The sequence below is a fragment of the Ursus maritimus genome, unplaced genomic scaffold (assembly GCF_017311325.1).
Source record: "Ursus maritimus isolate PB19 unplaced genomic scaffold, ASM1731132v1 scaffold_7, whole genome shotgun sequence".
Taxonomy (NCBI): Eukaryota; Metazoa; Chordata; class Mammalia; order Carnivora; family Ursidae; genus Ursus; species Ursus maritimus.
Genome location: NW_024426885.1, coordinates 61529948 through 61555976, shown reverse-complemented (window position 1 = coordinate 61555976; position 26029 = coordinate 61529948). Strand labels below are relative to the sequence as shown.

The window sequence follows — 26029 nt, the reverse complement described above, 5'->3', positions numbered from 1 at the left end:
CAGAAAAGTCTAACTTGAAGCAGGTCCTAGAAGTCAGGATTTGAATCCCAGAATTGGGATTTGAATCGTGTGTGACTCCAGAGCTTGGGCTCTTAATTACATGGATGTGATGACTCGTTTGCCCAAAATAAATAAATAAATAAAATCTAAGATAATTATTGAGATATTCATAATTGAAATAAAATCAGTGTTGAAAGGAATAATAAACTCAAAACAGAGACACCCGTAGGAGTCAAGAAGATGCATTGAAATAACTATACAGATGAACAGAATCTCTCTAACAAGAAAATCCAACAGGAACTTTTATCCTGGTTTCATATTTCAAGAGTTAGACCAGGAATACCCCCAAACAGGTTAAAATAAAAAGCTGAGTCATCAGGGTCTTTCAGAAGGAAAGAAACCTCTGTAGGGTGAGATATCTTCGCTCCTGCGGGGAGGGGCAGGGACTGGATGCCTGAGGACTAGGGGAGGGCGGAGGCGTGTCCCTTACAGATCCGGGTGAGGGCGTGGGGGGGTCTTCTCGCTTTATTTATTCACAACCCACATACTTTACTAGATTTAGCTCCGCCGGTTAACTTAGCACCAGGATGCTCGCCGGTAAGGCTAGAGTAGACTCCAGGTTATTTTGGGACATTCTCGGCCCGGTTGCTTAAGATGAAGAGGTCCTAAAATGAACACCGGACCTTCCTGCCGGCAGATGAGCGAAGATACCCAGTTGCACCTCATCCTTGTCCACACTCTCCCGCTCCCCAGTAACTGTAAAGTGCAAAACAGCTGGCCAGGGCCTGCAGAAAGCGCAGCGCCTCCGAGCCTGGCACGCTTTTCCCCTTCCCTCCCCCGGGGAACGATCCCAGCGTCTCCCCGCGTGATGTCAGTGGGCTCCTGAGCCTCATCCCGCTTCACGGCTGGGGGCGGGCAGACGGGTGCTCCCCCACGCTGGGCAGAGCGGGCTGTCGCTCGCGGGGCCGCGGCGCCCCAGGCCTCCCCCGCCCCGGGGCGTTCGCTCTCGGGCCCCGGGGTCCCCGGCAGCCGCGCGCGCACCGCCCCCGCCGGCCCGCGCCACGCTCCGCCCTGGACGCCGCCGGTCCCCGCGCCAGGGTGTGCGGGGGGGTGCGAGCGGGCCCGGCTCAGCCTGATTTACGGCTCTGCTGAAAACCGCTTCGCTCCCGCAGCACTAGCACCGGCCGCGGCGGCAGCAGCAGCGGCTGCAGCTGCAGCAACAAGTCGGGTAAGTGGCGGCAGCTGGGCTTCTGCGCCCGCGGCCCGGCCCGGGGGGCGCGGCAGAGGGGGACGGCGGAGCGGTCCCGGGATGGGGAGGGGTCCCGTCCTCTCCGCGCGGCGGGGAGTTGGGCTGTCGGCCCCCACTTGGGGGAACTCGTGTGCGCACGAATCCACTCTGGCACCCGAGGGCTGGCCCGCAGCGGAGCGGGGGCGGGGAGAGCCGGGACCCTCCGGGCAGCGTCTTTGCCGGCCTGCCCGGCGCGGGCAAAGGAAATTAGGGCTTTTCCGCGAACCCTGTGGACTGGGGTTTCCGCTGGGCCCTTGAAAGCATGAGTACTCCCAGAGTGTGTGATTACCCATTTTCCCATTCAGGATGCCAACCCTTTCCCATTGCCCCCTGGAATCCTGACTTCCCCTGCCTTACCTCTCTGCTGCCTTTTCGGCCGGGGTTTGCATCCTATCTCCACAAAACCCGTCGTTAAACAGCCCGGTGTAGCACAGGAAGAGGTTCCCCTCTCTAGGGGCCCAGAGGCTTATTAACCTGGAGGCTTTGCTTAGCTGACTGGGGACCGTTTGCGCCTCTGCTTTTTGAAGAGGTTGAGGGCCCTATAGCAACACTTTCCAGTCCAGACCCTTAGTTGAGCTTCCTGTTTTGGGGGCCCAGGGCTTGTTACATTTAAGTAGAAACCATTCCTGGAGGGAATAGGTATGCCCCGCTTGCAGAATAGGGGTGCTAGCAGTCATCTGTTGCTAGGGCTAAGATAATAAATTCCTACGAGGAAGTAAGAACTTCCTGTTATTAAAAGAGTTATGCTGATACCTGCCCGGTTCAAATAATGGCCATCTCTAAAGGTTATCATATTAAAACAGGAGCAGAGATGAGATAAATCCATTCAGAACACTGTATTTTTAAAAAGTCTTGGCCATGGCCGTGGCCTCTCTTGGGTCAAAACATATTTGATATCTCGAGTTCCCAAATGTCAGTAAATCTGGAATATGGGAGGCTATCACTGTTACAATAACATTTTGATTTATGCCATCACAACAATAACTAAAGGGAAAATCTCAGGTTGAAAAATTTCTAGCTGGTTTTGTGTTTAATGCCACTGCGCCTAGCTTGAGTAATGTCATTCCCATGTTTGAAGAAAGATCGCTGAACTCGCTCTCTCGGGACAAATTTTGACAATTCATGTGCGTTTTCCTCATTTCTGGATTTCATGCTTATCAGGATTGTATCAGTAAAATAGGACACAAGTTTGCAGCTAGTGTACTTAATTCAGGGGGGCAGGAAACTTGAATTCCACTTCTGGGTCTGCCACTTTCCGCCCGGCTTTGAATTCATTACTTTACCTCCTAGCTCCAGTTTTCTCATCTGCAAAAAGAGAACGCTACCCACCTTCTTTATCCTGGGGGGAGGGGCGTCGGCAAGCTTTTTCCTAAAGGCCAAGGAGGAAGTCATTTTGGCTTTGCAGGCCCTAGAGGCTCAGTCTCAACCACTCACCTTTGCCTTTAGTGCAAAAGCAGCAGTAGGCAACACAGAAAGGAGTGAATGTGGCTGGCTTTGGCCCGCGGATCGCATTTTTAATTTTAATGTAAGATATAATATGCCAAAGGCATTTGAAGCCAAAAGCCTCTGCCCTGGTGGAGCTGAGCGGCCCCAAGCGCTTCAGGAGCATTTTTTCAACAGTCATGTAAACTACATGTTTTATGTTGCCCTGCCCAGGACGTGAAGAGTAATGCAACAGAAGGCTTTTGAGGAAAGCAGATACCCCTGGCAGGAGTCCTTCGAGAATGTTGCTGTGTGCCTGCCATTCCGCTGCCCGAGGTGTGGAGACCATACCAGATTCAGAAGTCTGTCCTCGCTGAGGGCCCATCTGGAATTCAGTCACAGCTACCAGGAAAGAACCCTTTTGACCAAATGCAGCCTCTTTCCGTCCCTCAAAGACACAGACCTGGTCGGTTCCTCGGAAGCCCTGAAGCAGGGAAAGCTGCCGGGCGCCGGCCACGTGGTGAAGCAGAAACCCAGCTACGTGAACTTATACAGCATTTCGCACGAACACTGCAAGGACAGGAAGCCGTTCGAGGTGGTGGCCGAGCGGCCCGTGTCCTACGTGCAGACCTACGCGGCGGTGGACCTGCGCGCAGACTCGCCGGAGGGGCCGCGCGCCAGCCCCGGACTGCCCACCTCGGACACCAAAGCTGCTTTCGAGGCCCATGTCCGGGAGAAGTTCAACCGGATGGTCGAGGCCGTGGACAGGACCATCGAGAAGAGAATCGATAAACTCACCAAAGAGTTGGCCCAGAAAACCGCCGAACTGTTGGAAGTTCGGGCGGCCTTCGTGCAGCTGACGCAGAAGAAGCAGGAGGTGCAGAGGCGAGAGCGGGCCCTGAACCGCCAGGTGGACGTGGCCGTGGAGATGATCGCGGCGCTCAGGCAGCGGCTGACCGAGTCCGAGGAGGAGCTGCTCCGGAAGGAAGAGTAAGTGCTGCTGTGCCCCCGCCTTAGGCGCCTCGCCCCACCTTACAAGCACGCGTAAAGCCGGCGTTGGTTTTTATTACTTGCAGGTCCTTTGGCTGCCTTTCCCGTTGATATGGTTGAACGTGGGATGCACGAGGCTTTTGGTATTATTCACCCTCTTTGTGTATAGTCTGCAGCCCGGCAGCACTAGAGTCAAAGTATTCAGTCCCTTCTCGCCTTGGAAACTACAGAACGTTTTGAGAGAGAGGAGTAGCCCAGCCTGTCCATGGTGGGATCGGTTCCCAGCGCCAGCTGGTGAGCAGGGGAGGTGAATGGGAAGGCAGAGAGGGGGCTCTAGTCCACCCATTCCATCATGGTAGCCTCCGCGTAGCATAGTCAAGAACATGAGATGCCGTCTTGTTCAAGTATAAAAATATGCTCTAAATACCAGTAATGCTGGCTTCTTTGCCATTTTGGATTATCTGCTCATGTTAATTAAACGTTGGTAGCTGAGAACCCATTTAATTATAGTTTTTATTTGGAAGAAGCAGACATTAGTAAACCCGGAGGAGACTTTCTGATCCTGCTGGCTTCTGTGATTTAAGTTTGAGAATTTTCTTTTTGTAGAATGGTATGTGATAGTAGAGTAAGTCAGGCCTGCTCACACAGAGTTGACGAGTGGTTTTCACAAGATGGAGGTGAAAGACATCGTACTTGGAAAAGCATTTCCGTATCAGTGAGTATGGCTTCAACTCAAACTAAAAAAGCATACCTAATAATGCAGTGTACTTCCCAAATGCAGAATGTTGGATTTAATTTTAAATGGAGGCTCAGAATTCGTAGAATCAAAGGGCGTGAAAATGGATACCCTAGGATAACCTAGAAGGAAGGTTTCAAATAATTTGGATTATATTATAGAGGTTGACTTAATTTCATACTTTCCGTGTCCACTGGTACTCTTCTACCATATATTGTCTCTTAAAATGTAGTAATTAAAGCTTCTCCATTTGCCAAGAGGCTGAGAAACCCTATATATTAAAGAGATCGTTACCTAGAATCACTAAATGCCTACATTCTACCTAGAGGGAAAGCCTGCTCTGATCAACTAGAAATTTTTTTAATTACCTAGTGACGACAGATTCGAATCAGCCACGGATTTACTTTGCTTTTAGGGAAATGATCTGTGATGAAAAATGTTTCTCTCTTGGCTTCTGGAGTTTCCCCTTGGGAAGTTAGGGCCATGATGACCCACTGCGGCCACCAAGGTGGTTAACTTTGCATCACTGGAAAAATGGCAGATGGGGTTCCCCTCTGTGCAAAGAAAAGCTTAGAATTAAATTTGTGGTATTTCTGTTTGATTGAAGAGCAGTGAATTTAAAAGAAAAACAAACTGATTGTTTGCACATATTGATTTGTCATATTAATTACACAAGTAATAATCAATGTGGGATTTGGGCTGGTGGTTGCCTGGAGGGAAGCCAGTATGATGGCAGGGAGGATCATATAATTAGATCTAGGTTATGTCAAGGATCTAACTTGTATTTGGGGTTGTGGGTTCAAGAGTGCTTTATTATGAAGAATATCTGGTTAACTTAGGAGAAGTGGGCCATGATAATGTTAACCCAGTGCTGTCACCTGAGGACCAATTGAGAAAGTAATACATACTTGTAAAAAAAAAAATTTAACACAGTAGAACTGTATGTGTTAAGTGTCCCTTCCTCCAAGGATACCCTGCTCTATCCTCCAGAGGCAGCCAAGGTTTAGCTCAGCAAATATCCTTCCAGACCTTTCCTATGTACATATAATCATATGTACTTTATACACAGAGAGAGATACTATATTATCCCAGATGGAATCGTGACACATGTGGAATTTGTGTGGAATTTGTTTTTGTTTTAATGTAGTATGTGGTAGGCATCGTTCATGCACTAAATACAGGATTATGTCACTCCTTTTGGCTGTTGCATGGTATTCTGTGTTGTGGATGCATTCATGGCTGATTTCATCAGTTTGCTATTAATGAATACACGGTTTTGTTCCGTTTTCCTAGTATTAAAAATAGTGCCTCAGTTAACATCCTTGTACATACATCTTTGTTCACGTTTTTGTGAGTATATCTGAAGATAAATTATGAATTGGTTTTTAGTATGTCATTTTGGACAGCTGGGGGGGAGGCAATAATATTGGAAAAAAACCACTTTCGATAAAAATACAGTGAAAGTGCCTTAAACTTTTAAACATGAAATTAACAAAGTCTTCATTTTTTTTTTAAGCCTTCATTTGGCCTGGCCTGTCAGTTTCTGTATTCAAGCCTCAAATAATCAGTCTTTCTGTACATAAAATTGCACTGAAAGAGTTTTGTTCCCAGGAAGGACACTGGAGCTCTTGGTGTGAGAGTGTGACTGTGGCCAGCTCCCTCAGGGTCTGTGGTGTTCAGCCTCCCTGACACCCGCCCCTGCCCCCAAAATGGGGAGAGCAAACCAGCTGCCCAGCTGCCTCACCATCGAAACCGCGTTCATTCGACTAGATTTGTCTTCCCGGGATGAGCCCCTTCCCTCCTCACCAGCCCTCACAGAGCTGTCTTCAACCCAAGAGGTGACCTCTCAGATACTCAGATAAGGGAAGACCCTACTTGGCCAGAGAACAAACCAGAGGTTGTGCTGCCCTGCTAAACCTGTCCAAATGAGCTCTCAAGACTCATTTGTGAGAGAAAGTGGGCAGTTACAATCCTATTCGAAATGGACTTCAACTGTGGGGACCCTTTGAGACACAGATGGGAGATTCCCTTTAAAAAAAACCCCAGACACCTACATGAGGCTCTCTCGAGTCTGGATTTTTTTCCCCCTCAACTTTAAAATCCTTTCAAGTGAGGCTTAGGAGGCTATTCTGCTTACAGATTTGTTCTCTCAACTTTAAAATCCTTCCTTTCAAACTGAAATGAAAGATTCCAGGGCCGCTTCTGGCCCGAAGCCGTCTATAGGCTGAATCACCTTGCATTGTAGAAGGCCCATGTAAGCTCTGTAACAGGAGTTCGAATAGGCGGTAGCTTGTACTTTTGTGCTGGTGAGTCTCACGGTACCTCTGGAGAGAGGTGTCTATATGTTTCTGGGGTGCAAATCCAAGGGAGATGTTGTCCATCATCTTTATGAGGTCTCTGCAACTTTCAAAGTCCTATTGAAGCAGACATTTACTTATTCAGGAGTATTCAGAGCTATAGGGTAGCACGGCCCGTAATCAGGTAAATCAATCCCAGCCAACCTTGCAGTAAGATATCCCTTAACAAGGACGGGCTCGGATGGTAGCTGATCTGAGGCTGAGTCGGTCATCCAAGGTTTGGAGCACATCCATGTAATACCAGTAATCCCGAGTTTTTCTGTACCTCCTTCTGGTGAGACTGGAAAGCCCTAACTGAGCACCTGTGATGTGCCCGGCACTGTGCTAGGTGTATATGGGGAACATAAAATTCATGCTGTTTTCCTCTAAGGAGCTAACATCCTACATAGGATGAATAAAACATCCCTGGGACCCTGTGCATGTTCAGACCCAAAGTTGGAAGAAGTGCTTAAATACAAGACATGGTTTCAAGTTGAGAAACCATTAGAGAACAGATTTTTTTTTTTTTTTAAAGATTTTATTTATTTATTTGACACAGAGAGAGACAGCCAGCGAGAGAGGGAACACAAGCAGAGGGAGTGGGGGAGAAAGAAGCAGGCTCATAGCAGAAGAGCCTGATGTGGGGCTCGATCCCATAACGCCGGGATCACGCCCTGAGCCGAAGGCAGACGCTTAACCGCTGTGCCACCCAGGCGCCCCTAGATGTTTTTTTTTAATGTTGAGAGGCCACACTGAGGAAGTGAGGAGGAAGGGCAATATTTGCATCGGTGGCCAGAGGAGAGCAACACTGAAGGGACAGCAGGGAGAAGAAAGACTTAGAGGTGGCCCCTGAGGAGATCGTGTGATTTTGGAACTAGAAGGTTCTCCTCGTCTCCTTCAGGATAGCACTCACATTTTATAGAGGTGGAAAATAAGGCCCAGAGTAGTGGAATGACTCGCCCAAGGACAAAAACTTGGTAGCAGAGCTGAAATTGAAACCCATATTCCCTGTCTCTCTGCTGAGTACTTTTTTCATTAATTCACTGTGTCTCAGCCAGACTTTTGAAAATGTGGTATTTGCCCAAAGCGTCAAGACTTATGTAATACTGAATCTGGCCCATTTTGGAATGGGCTGGCTTCTTTGCTGTTTTGAGAGAGCTGTAAGGGTGACATCATTTATTTTTCTGATGAGATTAAAGGAAATGTCAGCTGGCATCAAAGGTGTTGGGAAATAGGGAAATGCTGGCGTCATAAGTGTGGTTATGATAGTCAGCTTCTGGAATACCAGCCCAGGGCTTTTAACTTGCCTCTGTGGATGTCTGTGGCCAGTCAAAATGGAGCATGTGCCACAACCAGGCCTTGTTGTGGTGAGGGGCCCCCTTGTAATTCTGTCTAATTCCATCCTACTCCCTTGCAAGCTACCATAGATATAATCCTTCCCTTCTTCCTTCAGTATTTGCCCTGTTCTCAGCCCAGGAGACAAATTTTGCACTGAGTGCCTGCTGACTGCCGCTTACTGTTCTAGGTCATACAGTGGTAGACCAGATGAGTCCCGTTTCTGCTTTCATGGCAGGAAGGAAAAGGCCAGAAGGTAAAATTCAACATTAAACAGATCATTAGGTGTATGATGAAAGAGGCATAAAGGGATGGCCTGAGCCAGGTAACGTGCATTTAGGTTTCTATCCTAGGCTGGCTGTGGGATACTGACCTTTTAAAGGCAAGTTTGACTTGGTACCTGGCTTCGCATAGCTAAACCCTCTTGCCACTTAATTACAGCATTCCTATTTTTGATCAGCTAAAGTAGTGAGTAGACAACTTGGTCTCCAGATGGATCCATAGCTAGGAAACAGGCCAGGAAAAATCGTGTTACATGTACGGTTCAGTGGGACAGGGAGGGGTCTGTTTGCTCCACATTTGAGTGTGTTTATGTAAATGAGGTTCTCTCTTTCCAGGCTGCTTTCCCTGCAGACTTACAAAGTAGTGTAGGAAAAACTGGACGTCAAACATGCCCTCTTACGGATGGTTAAAAGTTGGAGACCAAGGAAAATATTCTGCTTTTCTCTGTCTAATGTCAGTGCACCTTCTTTCTCTCTGTGGACTGAGGGGTTTAGATGTACTGTTGATCTGCTTATTACCAGTAAGAGTCATCTGACTTTCTCATTAGAGTTATTTTTTAAGCTCTTAATGAGAACTATATACCTTTTGGTTTAGTCAGAGAAGCGGAAAGAGAAAGATGAGGCAAAGGGCCAACAGAAGTAGAGAAGGCATGGCTTCGGATGGGCCACAGGTACCCATTCTACCCTGTGGGGCCCCATGGGGTGCACAGGAGCCAACCCTGAGCTCCAGGTTTGCAGCCCAGCTCCCCGCACTGGCAGGCTGTTGACTTGAGCTTCAGGATTTGCCTCGTGGCTGACATTACGGTCTGTCTGAGGTGCTCTGTGATCAATAGCTAGCCTATTTTTAGCCAGAGGTATTTTTACCATTTCACATACCTCCAAAGAGGTTCATAAATCAGTAATGTAAAATGAAATTTAAATAACTTGGTAGAGCTTTGCCTTTGGGAGGAGAAGCTGATTTTAAAGTGTTGTTTAAGAATAGAAGAGAAGCATCAATTTTAGTTCCCACCCTCAGTCCTGTGGGAGGTACCTGTATTATGGATTACTTTTTGGTTTTGTGCCCCAGTACTTGTCTGGAAAAAGATAAAAAGAGACCTCAGGCTCTTTTTGTCACTTAAAGATTTTCAACTAGAGATGGGTCATACATTTCATGCATTCAGCAGAAATTTGTTGTGCCCCTGTTGTGTGCTGGGCTTGTGTTTGGTGCTGGGGCTAACCGCAGTGAAAGAGCAGGCAAGGTCCCTGACCACACAGATTTCATAATGGAATGGGGTACATGGCTTGACTAGTCCTCTCTGCAGTGTGCGTTGATAGGGTGCAAAGTTTTGTTGGAGAACACAGCAGGTCACCTAACCCACACCTGGGCATGCGTGGGAAAGCTTCCTAACAGGAGAGCCCTGAGGTTAGGAGACTCATTAAGAATGGGGGCTTGGGGAAGGCAGGGGGAGGGACCCCAGTGGAAAAACAGCATGTGCAGAAGTAAGAATCTGGCTCACAGGCTGAATGAAGGGAGTTCCCTGGTGCTGGAGCAGAGAGGCAGGTGATGTGCATTAATGAGGCCCAAGGGGAACATCAGGCTACAGGATGGCCATGAAAGCTGGAAACGTAGAGAAATAACTGTAAATTACAGTACATGTTATGATCAGTGTGTTGTCTCCTATTAACAATGCATGGTTCGATTGTAGTGAACACAGAGGGAAAATGTGCATTAATGAACCACGATCTCTACACCTGCTTCTAGAGTGGGTTCGTCACATGATAGTGTATCTTTAATTTTTCTGAATTACCCTGTCTTTAACCCACCTCAGAAGAAGTAATAGAGGGGTTCAGTCTGTCAAAAATCAAATATTATCAATGTTGCAGACCTTACGGCCCTCCTGTAAAGCGGAAGAGTGCATGAAGGAACAAATACTAAAGCTTTGATGGCACTGAAAGGGCTTTTTCACTCGGTGCCCCTTAGTTTCTGAATCTCAGGACACGGACAGATTTCTAGTTGTGCAAATCATTCTGCTTAACAGTGATCTTCAGGCCAGTTTCTTATCCTATACTGGTACTTTTTCCTTTAGTATCAAAAATTGATTTAAATAAGCATGTTTTCCACCAAGCTTGCATTCTGTCATATTTAACCTTTTTAAAAAATATGTATATGAGAAGTCAAAGATGGGGCTGGAAGTGGCGTAGAGTTAGTTAGCTTCCCCAAAGCTGGTTTGCTCCACAGCCTGACGGGATTTCACTCAGGCCCCCTCTGTCTTCTCTCCCGTCTGGCCCTCCAGTCTTCCCCCTGTATTCTAGGCCACAGGGTTGTGACAGTCATTCAGCTCAGCTTTGTAATTACATATTTATTTCAGTGTTGTTTCTTCTAATGTTTGCTTCTCCCACTGTGTCCAACGTTAGCACACCGCCAGCCTGATCCAGCCTGCTACCTGTTTTTGAGGAGCTTGTGAGCTAAGAATTTTTAATTTGAAAAAAAAAGAAAGAAAAATAAGAATTCACGACATATGGATATTATATGAAATTCAATTTTCAGTGTCCATAAATAAAGTTTTATTGTTACACAGCCTCTGTGGTTCTTTTGTGCTAGGCAGAGTTGAGGAAATGTGGCAGAGACCATATGGCCTGCAGAACCTAAAATACATACTCCCCACTCCTTCACAGAAAAAGTGGGCTGACCTTGGGTTGGGCAATAAGCTTCATGAGGATAGCCATGGGTTCATGAATGCCCCCGCACTAAGCCCAGTACCTGCTAACATTCAATAAATATTTGTTGAGCTACCGGATAGCAGAACAAATAAACGTATGGATGTGACCACATCTTCCTGGGGTTCCAGCCCTCATTGCCCACTCCTCACCCGCGTTCTGAGCCTCAGAATCACTTGTACGCAGCCCGGCAGCACTTCTCAAACTTGTTGGCCCCGCTTCTCCTTATATTGCCAAAAAATATCTGAGGACCCCCAGAAGTTTTGTTTGCGTGAGTTTTATCTATCAATATTTACTGCATTAGGGGCACCTGGGTGGCTCAGTTGGTTAGGCATCTGCCTTCAGCTCCGGTCACGATCTTGGGGTCCTGGGATCTAGCCCCACATCGGGCTCCCTGCTCTGCGGGGAGTCTGTTTCTCCCTCTCCCTCTACCCCTCCCCTCCGGTCGTGTTCTCTCTCTCTCTCTCAAATAAATAAATAAAATTTTGAAAGAAATCTTAGAAATTTAAAAAGCAACTATTTATTTATTTATTTAAAAATAACAGTAAGAAATCTATGGCTTGTTAGCATAAATTACATGTTTCTATGAAAAATAACTATTTTCCCAAAAACAGCGTAGCAAAAAGAGTCGCATGGTTTTATAAGTTTTGCAAGTATTTTTAATATCCGACTTAAATAGAAGGCAGCTGGACCTTGTTACTTTTGCATTTAGTCTGTTACAAATCTGTTGTTTTGGTTGAAGTGCATGAAGGAAATCCAACCTCACATATATATGTAGTAAGAAAAGGGAGGGGTACTTTAACAGCTTTTTCGGAGAACAGAGGATATTCTGATTTGCTGCTATGCCAAAAGTTGACAATTTGATGTTTCTTTACGATTCATCAAGATATGGGTTCTGAAATCATATCAGGGAATATCTTGTTCTTCCTTCGTGTCTTCCACTTTGAGTGGATATTTGACTGTTTGGTCTAATTATTAAAGCAGTTATAAAGGCAATGTGGTTAAACCTCATTCTTTTTCATTCAGGAAATTCCCGAGATTCCTTGGGGAAATATGAGGTGTTTCTGGATATTGTTAATCCAGATTGAACAGGATGTGAAAGGGGATTCTGAAGTTGTACACACAGGCTGGTCCATAATTAGTCACTGGGTTTGGTTACCGTCTTTATCTAATACAGACACCCAAACATTTTCTCAGCATGAGGCACTTCTCCAGCCAGCGTCTTATATAACATCCTTTTTAAAATTAAATCATCAGGCTTGTTTTAACTCTTTTCTCTTTCTTTCTTTCTTTCTTTCTTTCTTTCTTTCTTTCTTTCTTTCTTTCTTTCGTCGTTGATGTGAACCACTCATAAACGGAAATTAAGTTAGTATTGACGCCAGGTTGGTTGAAAAATGCAAAGGGTGTTAACTTCTCAGCTTCAAGGCACAAGGTAATTGGATGAGGGAGCGGTTAGAAAAAGACGCTTGTCTTCTACAACATGACATAACACTCCAGGATCAGCTAGGGGCATTCATGTTAATTTGCAAAAGTTTTATGTAGAACCAGTAGCAAAACATTCCATGATTTAAAAATACAGCCACAGTCATAAACTGTACTGCACACAGATTTGTTTTCTTGCTTTTGAGATGTTCATCCTGTGGGATTAAGCTGTCAAATATTGCTGTTTTATATTCTAAGCTTTACAGCCTGAGAGCCCCCAAATAGTAAATATGCATAGAAAAAGAAAGACTGGAAAAATATACTAGGATGTTGATAGTAGTTACCTCTGGGTGTTGGGATTATGGGTCATTTTTTGTTTCTTCCTTGTCCTTTTAAAATATTCATTACAACGAATATATATTGAATATTATGTACCATGTATTAGATCAAATGATGGGCTTAGAGCAGAGAACAAAAAAGCTGGCTTGTCCCTTGCTCAGTTTTAGATCTTTTAATAGGTCAAATTTTATGTTTCCCAAAATAAATGTAAAATATTTCCATAATGAGGTAACTATTACAAACCAAAATGAATTAAAAAAAAATACACTGGCTCTTTTTCTATGTTTTTCTTTTGAGTAGGGGAGAGGGTTGTGGGTTTGGGTTGTTTTCCCTGTAAGTCCAGTTTGGAGACTCGTGTCATGATTCGGGTATCCTAAATATTACCTACAAAGTCTCTACAATGGATTTGACTCTGAACTAATGGAAGCCTTAATATCGGAAAGAGGAAGGAATAGCCATTTCCTGGGCTCTGTGTTCTACTGGTACTTTGGAGCTCCGTCTAAAGGATCTCAACTATTCCTTGGAGCCATGAACGGATGTGGCATGCTGGATGTTAGCATCCAGAAGGACCCTCCATTATTTTGCTGCTAGTTAAGGTCACTTAGTAGGCAGATCAAAGCTGAATGATGGCAGAGCTTGAAAATTGTCTGGCGTCTGTGGCCCGCACAGCTTGGAAAGTGCACGTCTTCCATTCAGGGCTCATGCGGAAACATCTGGAAATAAACTTGAGACTTGATGATGGGAGAAAACTCCTTTCCAAAGGGATTCATTTCTTTTATGTGAATATTTCTTAGCTACTGAAAGATAATAGAATTATTATGGAATTGGGGTTTATGTTTGATCCTGGATAGGAAACTAAAAAGGGGGGGGCTAGTCTAATAAGCAGTTCTGTGATGAATCATGTCAGAACCAGACTCTTTTCTATTTTTATAAATATATCATTTCCAAGGTTTTGCAGAGATGTTTGACTCTGAAGGAAGTGTCAGAAAAGTTTCAATATAGCCAAGCGTGACATATTTGTGAGAGAAAAAAAAATCACAACTAATTGAAAAAATGAGTCACTTACTAGTTATACAGAATAAAGGAGCAAGAAAGCACTACCAGCGATTTTGCAAAAACCTTCTGCAAAAGTTCCTGTGTCAGACTTACCTGAAGTTCTGCTCTCAAGAAATTATGGACTTAAGTGGAAGGTGCAGAGGAGGCAGTGGATTTCATCCACCATCTAGAACAACTGCACGAGGTTAGGTTTTTTTAAATGGGATTTCTTGATCCGAAATGAAAGAGGCTGGGAGGAGAATGAGCAGTCTTTAGAATCTTGGTTCTGCAGAAGTTGAACGTGGCCAGAAAAAGGAGGAGGTACTCCTTGAGAGTCCAGAGAGATTCTGAAGACACATGCAAGAAGTACTATATCCACAGGTAGTCAAATGATGGAATTCATTGCTCCTGGTTGGAAGGTTGAAAGGATCTTCATAATTTCTTATTGAGAACTGGATGAAAAGAGTCGTGTTGGTCATAATGATTACCTGGTGCTTGGCCTGAGAAAAAGCCCAAGCACTTGTGTGTGTGTGTATGTGTGTATTTGTAGAGTTGCTCATGAGAATGGCTACCAAATTGTTACAGGTGGTCTCAGGATAATGGGGTTCAGATGGTATTTTCATCTTTATATTCCTCGTGTATTTGAATCTTTATAAAGAACTAATTTCATTATAAATCAGGAAAGTGTTTTCATCCATGCATTCGAAATAAAAAGATATCAAATAGTAATAAAGTTATTAAAATTTTTCTGGATCTGTAAATGACAAGGAATTATATGGATAAAGGAATATTATTTGAAGTATTTTGCTCAACGTTTTAGGGGAACGTGGATTCTCCTCTGTCAGCTAACGCAGCTTTCCCAGCAGACCTTGGGTCTACCTCAGGATGGCATTTCTTGGACTGTTTCACTTTTAGCTCAAAAATGCACCATTGGACAAGGTGACTCATTGCACACCCTTCAGTGCTCAGCATGACCTTTCATTTCCATACCTTCCCTCGCTGCGCTCTCTTCTCCCCCAGCAGCTAGACTTTTAAAATGTAAGTCAGAACTTTTCTCACAAGCATCCATTGGTTTTCTGTCTCATTTATGAGAAAATCTGGAGTCGTCACAGTGGCCCCCACTCCTTCTGTGCTCCCCAGTCCCCACCGCGGTGCAGCCAGGCCGCCCTCCTTGCTGTATATCAGACCCACCTGCGTGTTCCCGCCTAAGGCCGGGCTCACCCTCCCCGCGAACCTGCCTGGCTTATGCCTTGCTTCGTTCAGGTATCTGCTCCCCTGTTTCCCCATCCTGAAAGTTGTCCCTGGTGCCTTTCTAAAATACCACTCACACTCCCCTTCTTCTGTTACTTTCTGTGCCCTTGCACCCAATTTCAGTTTTCTCCTTCGCCCTTACCACCCCTGACCTAGGTACTTATTTGGATATTGGATAATGACACTCTCTTTCTACTGCAATGTAATCTCTAAGTGTAATCACTAAAATGTCATTTTATCTCTTGTCATTGCTGCAAGCACACTGCCCAGGGCAGTGCCCGACACATAGTAAGCACTCAATAAATACGTGTTGAATGAATGCATTCCTGTCTCATTTCTCCGCTTTGTGTTCTGACATTTTTGCCTGCAGAGAAGTTGTTACATTCAACCATTTCCTGGAAGCAGCTGCTGAGAAGGAGGTCCAAGGCAAAGCGCGGCTCCAGGACTTTATTGAGAATCTGTTGCAACGGGTAGAACTGGCGGAAAAGCAGTTAGAGTACTATCAAAGCCAGCAGGCCGCTGGCCTCTGCCGAGACATCAACGAGCACGTGGTAAGTCACACAGGTCCAGCCACCATGCGTGCAGTCCTTGGGTATGGTGAGATTGGGTCAAGGACAGAGGAAAGGGGAGCTGGGGAATGACTTGCAGGAATCGTCTAGACATCAACACCAGCTATGCCTGTGTTATGAAGTGATACAGGTGAATCCAGGACACCTGGAAGTGAGCGAAACTCCAGATGCACGGTTGTCTTCACCCTGCCACTCCGCACCAAGATAAATAGGTAGAGATATTTTTATATTAGAGAATAACGGAGTTGGAAGAGGCCAAAGAAATCATCGGTCTCAGCCTTGGTGCTCACGGAGATTGGAAAGTATTATCCTGTTTTGGAGGTCTTCAAGAGAATCTTAAGTAAGCTTTGGCCTTTCTTTGTAACCACATCTTTTTTTTTTTTCCTTAAGAGGAAGGACAACACCATCCGATAATCTCTATAGGTGAAATATTCTTTAAGTAGATTTTCAGAAAGTCTTAGGAAATTTCACAGGTGGCAGTTCGATAATAAATATTTGCATACAAGTTTATATATTGTTTCAGGGACTTAAGAAACCCCCAGAGCTCAGACAAGAACCGTGGATATGGCTGAAGGTCCAGATTCTGCTAAGTGGCTTTATCGAGATTCCCTGGTCTCTTTGGGGTGGGGGGAGATACAAATAACCACACTCTAGATGAGGGAGATGGTCCTATTTGCCCTCCGAACAGGTTTTTTGATATCAACAACAAAGCCAAAGAAAGAATTTTTGAAACCCCAGAGTGGTTTATTTATAACATTTTCATGATGTATTGAACTTTATTTATGCTTAGCCCCTTCCCAAAATATTTTAAAATGATTATTTTACTCCCCTCCCCCACCCCCGAGTGGACTGTACGTATAAGGGAAGGAAAAATAGGGAACATTTATGCTAACCAAAATGTTGGTAAAGTTGCTACTGGTTGATTAAAAAGTTTAGTTTGAGCATTCTGGAAGCGAAGATTAAAGGGAAACATGATTAAATAACACAAGAAGGAATGAGATGACAAGCAGGTGGATAAAAGAAGGAACACTGGGAGGGACAGTCAGGAAAAAAAGGAGAGCGGGAGGGAGGAAGGAAGAAGTGAAGAAATGTTATGCAATCTTAACTGTAATTTACACTCAGCTTAGAGCAGGGCAGCAACCGGAGCTCTAGAACTTTCCAGTCAGGAGCAAAAGTGGACTGGAAAGAAGTGAGTTTGTTACTTCTGTGAGGTTCCAGTAACTGTAATCAAAGCAGTTTCAGCCACCTGACATGTTTATTATTTTCCTGTTGGTGTCTGTGGTCTCCTGAGAGGGAGCTTACACTTCCCTCCTCAGTTCTTCTCTCATCTCCTTGGGAAACAGTGCAGTCATAACTCGATGTGGCTGGAGACACACTCTGAACCCTTCCCTGCCTTCTTCCCATTCTGCTCTCTATGAGGAAAGAGTATGGCCTGGGGTCACAGGGCCCAGATGTGAGGTGAAAAGGCCTGGCTTCCAGATCATTCCCACCCTGCTCCTTGTCTTCCTGGACCTATAATTATTCTGTAAAATGAAGCAGTTGGACTAGGTCTCTGGCCTCTTAAATTCTCTGTTCATCACCTGACTTCAGTGGTTAAGAATTCTAAAATAAAAATGTAGCATGAATAGTTTTAGTATTTAGGCTTACAAGTAACCCAGAACGAAGAAATGGGTAAAATTCTACTGTACTAAGCCAAGAGGATCTTAAAGAGAGAAAGCATTGGGAGGCAAGGAGGAAGAGAGGAAGCCTATTCGTTCTCTCTCTTATTTATATTTCTGTGCTCACTTTCCTCTGCTTAGTCTATTTTTCCAGCTTGAAAATCAAACATCCTTTAAGAGACATTGCCAGTGATTATTTTCACCACGATGGTACATGCCATCAGAAGTCGGGCGGGCCTCACCTCTTCTAGTCAGCTGTGTATATACTAGTTAAGTGTGTGTGTGTGTCTGCGCCCACACAGCCCACGCATGTGTATACACTTAAACACGTTGATTTACAGGCACACGTGTATACATACATCTGTACATACACATATAGCAGGAGATTAACCCATATTTATGCCTCCTGTGTCTCAAACATGACATGATGTGCCTTCGTCAGACTGGATCCACCTGAGGAGGAATTGACAGATCGAAATAGAGTAAGACGCAGTTAAGATGGTAGTGGGGAAGGTAGAAGTGAGGGCTGTCTGTGAGCAGGACACAGTCGGGCTACAGTGAGGCAGACTGTGACTGTCGTAGGGAGGACGCATCGCCCCGAGAAGACCAAGAATGAGACGCTTTGTTTCTGAAAGGATTGAGCAGAGACACACTTTCCCTGTGTTCATGGAAGTCCTCCAGACTCCGCTTTGGACCATAGCGTCGCACATTACGATGCAGTCTGCAGACCCTCGGACCATTTCTCCCTTTTGCTTCATCTGTTTAATCTTAACAGTATGCACGCACCGATGAAATGAGGCACAGTGTCTTTGATGTAATCCAAGCGCTCAGTCTGGCCCCCCCCGGGTTCCTGTGGCTGTCCACACACACAAGAACTTGGATGCTTTGAGCAGGAAAAGCTTCGAATCATCGCTTTCTTGACTGACTTGGCCCAGCTTAGTGAAGACACAGAGCAGTGAGGAGCCCTGGCTTCTGGAGCCTCTGCCCCTCCCAGGAGAGCTCCTTGCCCCTGTGCGCTCTGAGATGGAGCAGAACATTCTGACCCAGGCCCGCCACGCTGTAGCTCGGGACAGCCTGCAATGCTGTCCCCAGCCGACACGGCTCTTCATCACCACAAAGGCTGCATTGCAGAAGCACTGTCTGCCCTCTTCCCTCATTTTCTCATTCCCACCTCCAGACAGCAGTGAAATTTCTAGATTGATGTATGAGGTGCTTCTTTCCAAGGTGTGTTCTGCTCTAAGATTCTTTTATGCCCTAGAAAATTCCCCCCCACACTTAGTGCCTTTTCTGAAATGATGTTTCGGCATCTGTATTTTCCCCTTAATTCCCTTGAGCATTTGTGTTCTTTTTCACCTGGCTGATTTCTAAAAACGTAACATGCGTACTCAGGCATTTTGTCTTTGTGCTCTGAAAAATGCTGTCGAATTAGACATAAAGTGACCTAATATCCCATCTGCCAACATCACGCACAGACCTGCTCGAAGGGAAGGTCATGAAGCAGCTCGGATAATCTCATTTTAAGTGTTGCATTTATTTCCTGCAGGTTGCTAAATCAGGGCTAGCAGCCATACACTTAATATGTATTTGTTGGGAACACAGCCCTTACTGGGCGCTGCAGGAACAGGGTGAATGAGGTGGGTGAGGCCCCTGCCCTCAGTGAGGAGGGCGATGACCCCAGAAACAAGTCCACACATAACTAGGATGATGGGTGAGTACCCTTGTAAAGGAAAAAGTAAGAGCACATGCGTGAGTGGCCCACCATCCCTCCGTGGTCGGGAGAGGCCCTGAAGAGCAGGCTGCATTTGGACGGTGACCTGAATAGCAGGACCAGGGCAGCTCTGTGAGAATTGGGAAGTGGCTTAGGAGGGAACAAGCTTGGCACATTCGAGTGATGAGCTGAAGTCAGAGATGCAAGAAGGACCCAGATCATTCCGGGGCTTCTGGGTCACATAAGGAGTTTGGATCGGTTCCAGAGCACTGAGGGAAGCCGTTGGAAGGTTGTAAGCAGGAGATGATTTATGTTCTAGCAAAATCCCCCTGGCTGCTTGGTGCGGAATAGACTAGAGGGGTGCAGGACTGAAAGAAGGGTAGAAGGCTATTATGGTGTGGCAGGGAAGGGGATGGCAGCTTGGGGAGAGCAGAGGCGGAGAGAAATGGCGGGGATAGGATATATCCTGGGGACAGTGTTGACTGAACCAGTTGGACTTGTTGAAGGATTAGGTTTTAGCAGGTGAAGGAAAGGGAGGAATCAAGACTGAATCTAAGGTTTTGGCCTGAATAGTTGAGTATACAGCGCTGCTATTTACACAGAGGGGAGGTGGGAGGAGGGCCGGGTGCCCAGTTTCTCCAACGCAGAACACCCTGAGACACCATGTTTGTTCTCCGTCTCTCCGTGCAGTTATTTATATTTTTCCGACCTGGAACCTTCCTTAAAAACTCTGTTGATCCCCATCCTCCCACAAAGTAGTTGGACTAGGAGAAAGTAGAGACAATGAGGGGAGCCAAGGGGGAAGAGGGTTTCCATCTGCCTGAGGCTGTGGGGCCAGAAGGAACAGCGCCCTCTTGTGTTCACAGGGAGGAGAGCATGTGAGGTTAGGTGGGGACGGCGGTAGCAGGCCCCGCCTCCACCCAAGCCTCATGATCTGTAGGGTCACTGGAGAGATTCGGATCCAGCCACGGATTCCATTGAGCTTTTTGTGTACTTGCTGGCTCTTCCACAAACACGTGCTCCGTAAGGGGGCAGGGCGGCGTGAAGACTTGCTCGGACATGGAACGTGCTAACTTGTGTTTGAAGCCCAGCTCCAAAACTGGTAAAGCGTTCAGGCTTCAAACCAGCTACTGAACTTTTCGGCCTTACTTTCCCCATCTGTAGAATGGGGATGACAATGCTTACCTCACAGAGTGTTCTGAGGGTTAATTGTGGTGGTTCTAGAGTGAGCACTTTAATCGGTGTGTGACATATAGACCTGCACAAGTTATGGTACTTAGATATCTGTGTAGAGGTGAGGTTAGGACTCATCTCTACCCGTATTTATTTGTGCATTTCCCTTTATGTAATACACTAGTATTACAGTGTTACCCTGGCAGGTCCATCAGTGACATTCATAGGCACTAAAGGTTTTGGTTCTTAAAACATTCTGGAAGTCAGGGACCTCTTTGAATAGGAGATAATATTGTTGACGTTTTCCTCAGGAAGGAAAGTATACACATGCATGTAAACACACACACACACATTTAACTTTACATAAAATTTCAAAGAGTATTATATATACATATGCAACAAATCATCAAACTATTTGCTTACATACATATATAAAGTGAAAAAAATTGTTACGCTTTAAGAATAAAGAGAAAGAAGCAATTGAAAGGAAGAAAAACTCTGTAAGCTTTTATTTTCCTTTTTTTTTTTTTTTAAACAGTTTATACATATACTAAAGTCCATTCCAGGAGCCCAGCCGAAAAACCCTTCCATGGTAGTGGGGCCTTGGCAGAGAGATGGGAATGCTGAAACCTTTGGGTTTCCCAGAAGCTGCCAGCCTGATGCTTGCCTGAGCCATCTGTCTGACCTTCCTTGTATATTGCATAATCTCAAGACCCTCCTGCAAGGACGGTGCCTCTTCCTGTCCACCTTTATTAATCTCCTGTTGAATCCAGCCTAGTGTGAACAGGGTCAGCAGTAAAGCTTCCTTTTGATTGAGTCAGAAGGCAGAAGCCAGGAATCTCGTCTTGCCTTGGTGGGGGCATGACCCTCCAAAGTTTGTTTAGGAATGCTTCTTTCTGATTGCTTCTGACTACAGCTCAAGCTGCAGACTGGAGACCCGGGGGAGTGACCCTGTTATGCTGAACTTGGTTTCTCTGGTTATTTGAATATGGTAGGACTCGCGTCTTGGCCACATTGGGCCCCAATACCAAGGTGGCCCTTTCTGCACATTTTCTTTATCATCCTCTTCTGTGGGCCTGCCTGCTGCTATGACAGCCCTTCTTTTAGCGAAGGCTACATGAGGGAGGTCAGGAATGAAGGTTGGGAATGCACTGGGTTTGCCTCTAAAGTGAATGGTGACATCTGGCTCACAAAATGATAGTTCTCAATTTGTTCTGCAAATGATATTTGAGCCCAGCCACAAAGGGCATGCAGATACTTCATTGGGAGTGGAAAATAATCTCAATGATAGATGGCCTCACGGACCGTTGTGGAGTTGGTCTTCATATGCTCTCACTTTAGAAATGATGTATTTTAGGCAATAAACATTTTATGCCAATTTTCCTTTTAGTTGATACACTGTGACCAAGCACAGCTGTAGTAAATTAGCTGCACATGCAGCCTGAATTAATCAAGAAATAATGGCGCATCATTCTAGTTTTAAAAAACATGTTTCTTCAAATGTTGCTCCATTAGAGGGCTCTTTGACATTTTGAAATTTTTTAGATCTACTGATAATGGCTTCTTGGAAATCTCAGAGCAGGGAGCCACAGGAGGCTCCCTGAGGAAGCAGAGGCCGAGCACGAGACGTTCTTGTTCCCTGCCGTGGTGGAAGGTGCCATGGGCCGTGCTACTGATGACAGTTCCTGACCCTCTTAATGGGAACAATTTCTTAAAGATAAAAGCAAGAAAGATCTTTAAAGCCAATTCCAACCTTCAAGCGAAGTAATGTTTTTTCTTATTTGTTTTCCTTCAGCTTACAGATATCTCCTCAAATAGGAAACCCAAATGCCTGTATGTATATCTTTTTATACTTGGGCCATTTGATAATGTGTGCATAATGTATTTTCCTGTTACATTTTCTATATATAATATCTGTATTCTAAATGGATTTGAGAGTCTGCCATGAAAATGTACCTGCCTGGGTACCTAAATTGTGGCTACAACTTTAAACTATGCTACTAGCCCATTAGTGTATGGCCATATGTTCGTAGTCCAGTAGTATTTTTACAGTATTCTATAGTGCAACTGTCCCTTATTGAGGTATAGTGTAAGCATGATAGCTCTGGAGTAGTATATGGTAGTATTAACATAGTATGTGTACTATGTTAGATATATAATATATGTATAATTTTATGCTAGGAATCACATACTTTACAATTGCTACATTACTAATACCACTATATATAGTCACTTAAAGAGTCAGGGGTTTGGATTCTCGTCTCCTATTTTCCATAGACCAACTGTATGTATTACCCTGGATCGTCCCTTACATTTTCTGTGCCTCAGTTTTGTCACTGGTAATAGAACGAGTAACATCTCCCTGGGAATTTGGCATCATGAGATCATTTCATGAAGGCCACAGGACTTTTTGAGAGAAAGATACCAATTTATATTTGACTTACTGGCAGAATTTCTGCCACTCCGGTGTGTAGGGGTAATTGTGCCATGGATGGTGGTGGTTTTTTTTTTTTTTTTTTTCTTTTAAGGTTCTAAACAAAATCTTTCTTTCTGCTCATGTCCCTCTGCTCGACCATCTGTAGAAGTAGAGGGCACCCACATCCTGTGTGTAACCACGCGGATCTCAAGAACCATTTTCATCCAAAAGGAAGGAGCTACCTGAGAAAAGCCAAGGAGGACAGAGCCAGCATGCAGCCCGCGAAATCCATTCACGAACAGGCTGAGTCCCCGAGAGAACTCTGCAGACCATCGAAGAAAGGGGAGCCTCTGGGGTTTAGCCGGAAAGGCAACATCAGGCCCAAAATGGCCAAAAAAAAGCCAACAGCGATTGTGAACATCATCTAAAGGGTGGTGGCCCTGGACTACCATTGCCGGCTTTGTAGAATGTTGTTCTGGGGCCAACAATAATTCCCTTTGGGATACATCCCACAGTTACGACACATTGGAAAAAAGAAGGGCATAACCCGTTTATTTCATGCCCATACAGGCGCCTGGATTAACCAGAATTTAACAAATGGGGATCTTGGGGAACCAGAAATTTATGACAGGTCCCTTTTAGAAGCAAGAGGCAGATTACAGAAAGAACTGGAAAAAAAAATGAAAACTGTCTTATTCCAAAATTTTAAAGTTCCACCTTGTAAAACTACTCTCCAGTAGTTTCTGTATCTGGGGCTCTGTGCCGGGGTGATTCAGCTGAGGCCACACAAAATGTCAGGCACTAGGAAAAAAGTCTCTGGGTCTCCTGCTCTCCAAATTGTGGGGCAAAGAATGGGAATGCAAAGTTCTCTTAATAGCAGTGAAATAGTAATATTTTTGTTTGTTTTTAACTTTGCCCTCAATTAATTTGAAAGCTTCCAGAATAAGGATTCCTGTTTCCCCAACTATTCTGGTTAATCGAGATTTCAGTGTTTGGGTTGCTTCTGGGACTCATCTCGTTAGGCTTCAGTTCTCATTTCTAGTTTGTTCGATTCAGGTTTGTTTGTCTGGATGCATGTTTATTCTGATTTGGGGGCGCCTCTGCTCTCCCCTTGGGCTGAGTGTTCTGCACCCAAAGACCGAGCTGTAGCCTCTGTCTTCAAAGCCGTTAGTGTTGCCTGTGGTTGGGGCGGAAAACCCCATCAGAACCTTACAACCATAAAACCCTTTGATCGGGGCCCATCACCGGTTTGGGGTCCGAAGGGCCGGAACAGCAGCGGATGGCACATCTAGTGCATCGTGAGCCGGGGCCTGGCAACACTGTAGACGTTACTTAGCCCTTCCCTGCTTCCCTGGTACTAGCAGCAGCTGCTGTGGGCTGTGGCCATGACTGTCCCCTTGCTGGCCTCACTTTTCCACCTCCCGCTGCTTCTGTGCCCTTTGATGACTAAATATACGTCCTTACCTTTCAACCAGGTGTTTGAAGCGTTCACTGGACACTGCTTTCCAAAGTAGTTTCTGAAACAGTGCATGGGGGATCCACAGTCTGAGACTGTCCTCCTCTCCCTCCCTAAAATAGCCTTTGTTTCCACAAAGAACCATCTGTTAAGAGCCTCCTGCTTTATGGTTCTCTTCGAGAATGAATTTCCATGTTACTTTTTTTTTTTTTTAATGTTAACAATATCATCAGGTCTTCAGAGTTTACAAGTGCTGACATCCTTCTGGAAAAAAGAGTAGTTATGTCCACAAATGTGTACATATATATATAACAAAATGTATATGTCAGGTATATTAATAATTTATTTTTAAATACTCATGCAAAAGGTGTGTGTTTGTGGTGGGTGGTTTTTAAACTATGTATGTTAGTTCATGTAAGTTGAATTCTCTTATTTTGAAAATTAAAACTGTAACCTAGTTAACATTAGTAGAATGATTGTTGCAATAAGCACCAGATTAGCAATGCATTAAAAATAGGTATAATGCAGTTACTTAAAATGCCAGTAAGTTGAAAAGTGTAACTTATCATTATACGAACATTTTGAAACCTATCATAGTGAAAATGTTGATTTTTGAACCTTCACTTCGACATCTGGTTCACAGGGGTGGGCCATTCATCTGGTATATAGGCATCTATCAAGTGGGAAAAAACATTGCTGTGAAGTGAATATCACTGTTTAGGCTAACATTATAAAAATTGTAGCGTTATCATTATTGGTTTATTTGGAGAGTTAATCTCCTCCAAACTTATTTATTATTGATGTTTATACCATGATTGCACTCCAGCCTTTTACATACTAAAAAATTGGCTTGTTAGTTCTATTGCATGCCCTTTGTCCCGTAACACATGTGTGCACTGACAACAACTTGTTTTAAAGGTGGTAGAGCCAGATTTTTTCATTTTATTTAACATAACCTACATTTTCAGTTTTTATTTAGTATGCCTAGAGGGCATGACAGCCCTCTTTGACAGTGGTACCCCGTGATCTTCAGAAAGCACCATAATATCATATCTACTCTATGTACATTACACAAGACAAACGATTTTAAGATTTAGTGTATTAAAAATTCTTTTTAATTCCAACTAAATTCTGACCTTCATACAAGGAAATGCATTATATATGTTGTACTTCCTTAGAGACATAAATTTGCTGTTGAAACATGGGAGCTGGCTCACTCTAAGGGATATTTCACTTACATGCCATGGCCTGGGCCATGTACCATGTCCCACTTGGGTCTTATTTTTAAATATATATATATATTTTTTGTCCACATGGGCAGTCAACCTGCGAGTTGATTTTTGGAGAAATTACCAAAGTTTCTGGGAAAACATGTTCAAGGCTGAACTGAAGAATGGATCTAATTTTATAATTTGTTTTATAAGGAAGAAATTTTTCTTTGAACTGGTCTTTCATTCTTTTATTCCCAAACCAAGTTATAGATTTTCAGCTGCACAGTTCAGGTTGCTTAGACACTGTTTTCCAGCATTCTGCAGGGTAGATCAGTTGTATGGAAGTTGGAATGTTCTTTTCCCAGAATTGAAGAAGTTTTTAGATTATGAAATAAATATTATAATAATAAAGCTATATTTATGACTAATGTGTTGGTATGTTTTGTCTAGTTGAAATGTTTCTGGGGAGCCAAGTGTGCTCGTCCACTGAACAGTGAACAAAATGGTTTTTCGTGAATAAGCTGTTCACTGTACATATAATCACCATGATCTTGTACCTGTAAGCTTTCTTGAGAACTTAGCTGGATCGTTTTTATTTCTCACAATGCCTATATCTAAAAGTTCTTTTTACATATGTTCACACTGAGAAGTCCTCATTAAAAGCCCATTTGGTGCTTTTCTCCCATCTTCCTCCACACGATGAGTA

General features: G+C 44.5%; 1 protein-coding gene across 1 annotated transcript; it reads left to right on the top strand.

The window, feature by feature from the left end:
- The first annotated feature begins 1140 nt into the window (after nucleotides 1–1140).
- ZNF365 (zinc finger protein 365) lies at nucleotides 1141–25745 on the top strand. Its single transcript, XM_040624765.1, has 5 exons — nucleotides 1141–1228; nucleotides 2945–3700; nucleotides 15503–15683; nucleotides 22036–22073; nucleotides 22823–25745. Exons 2-5 carry the CDS (start codon nucleotides 2958–2960, stop codon nucleotides 23082–23084), a joined length of 1224 nt encoding a protein of 407 aa, XP_040480699.1. The 5' UTR covers nucleotides 1141–1228; nucleotides 2945–2957; the 3' UTR covers nucleotides 23085–25745.
- The last annotated feature ends 284 nt before the right edge of the window (nucleotides 25746–26029 follow it).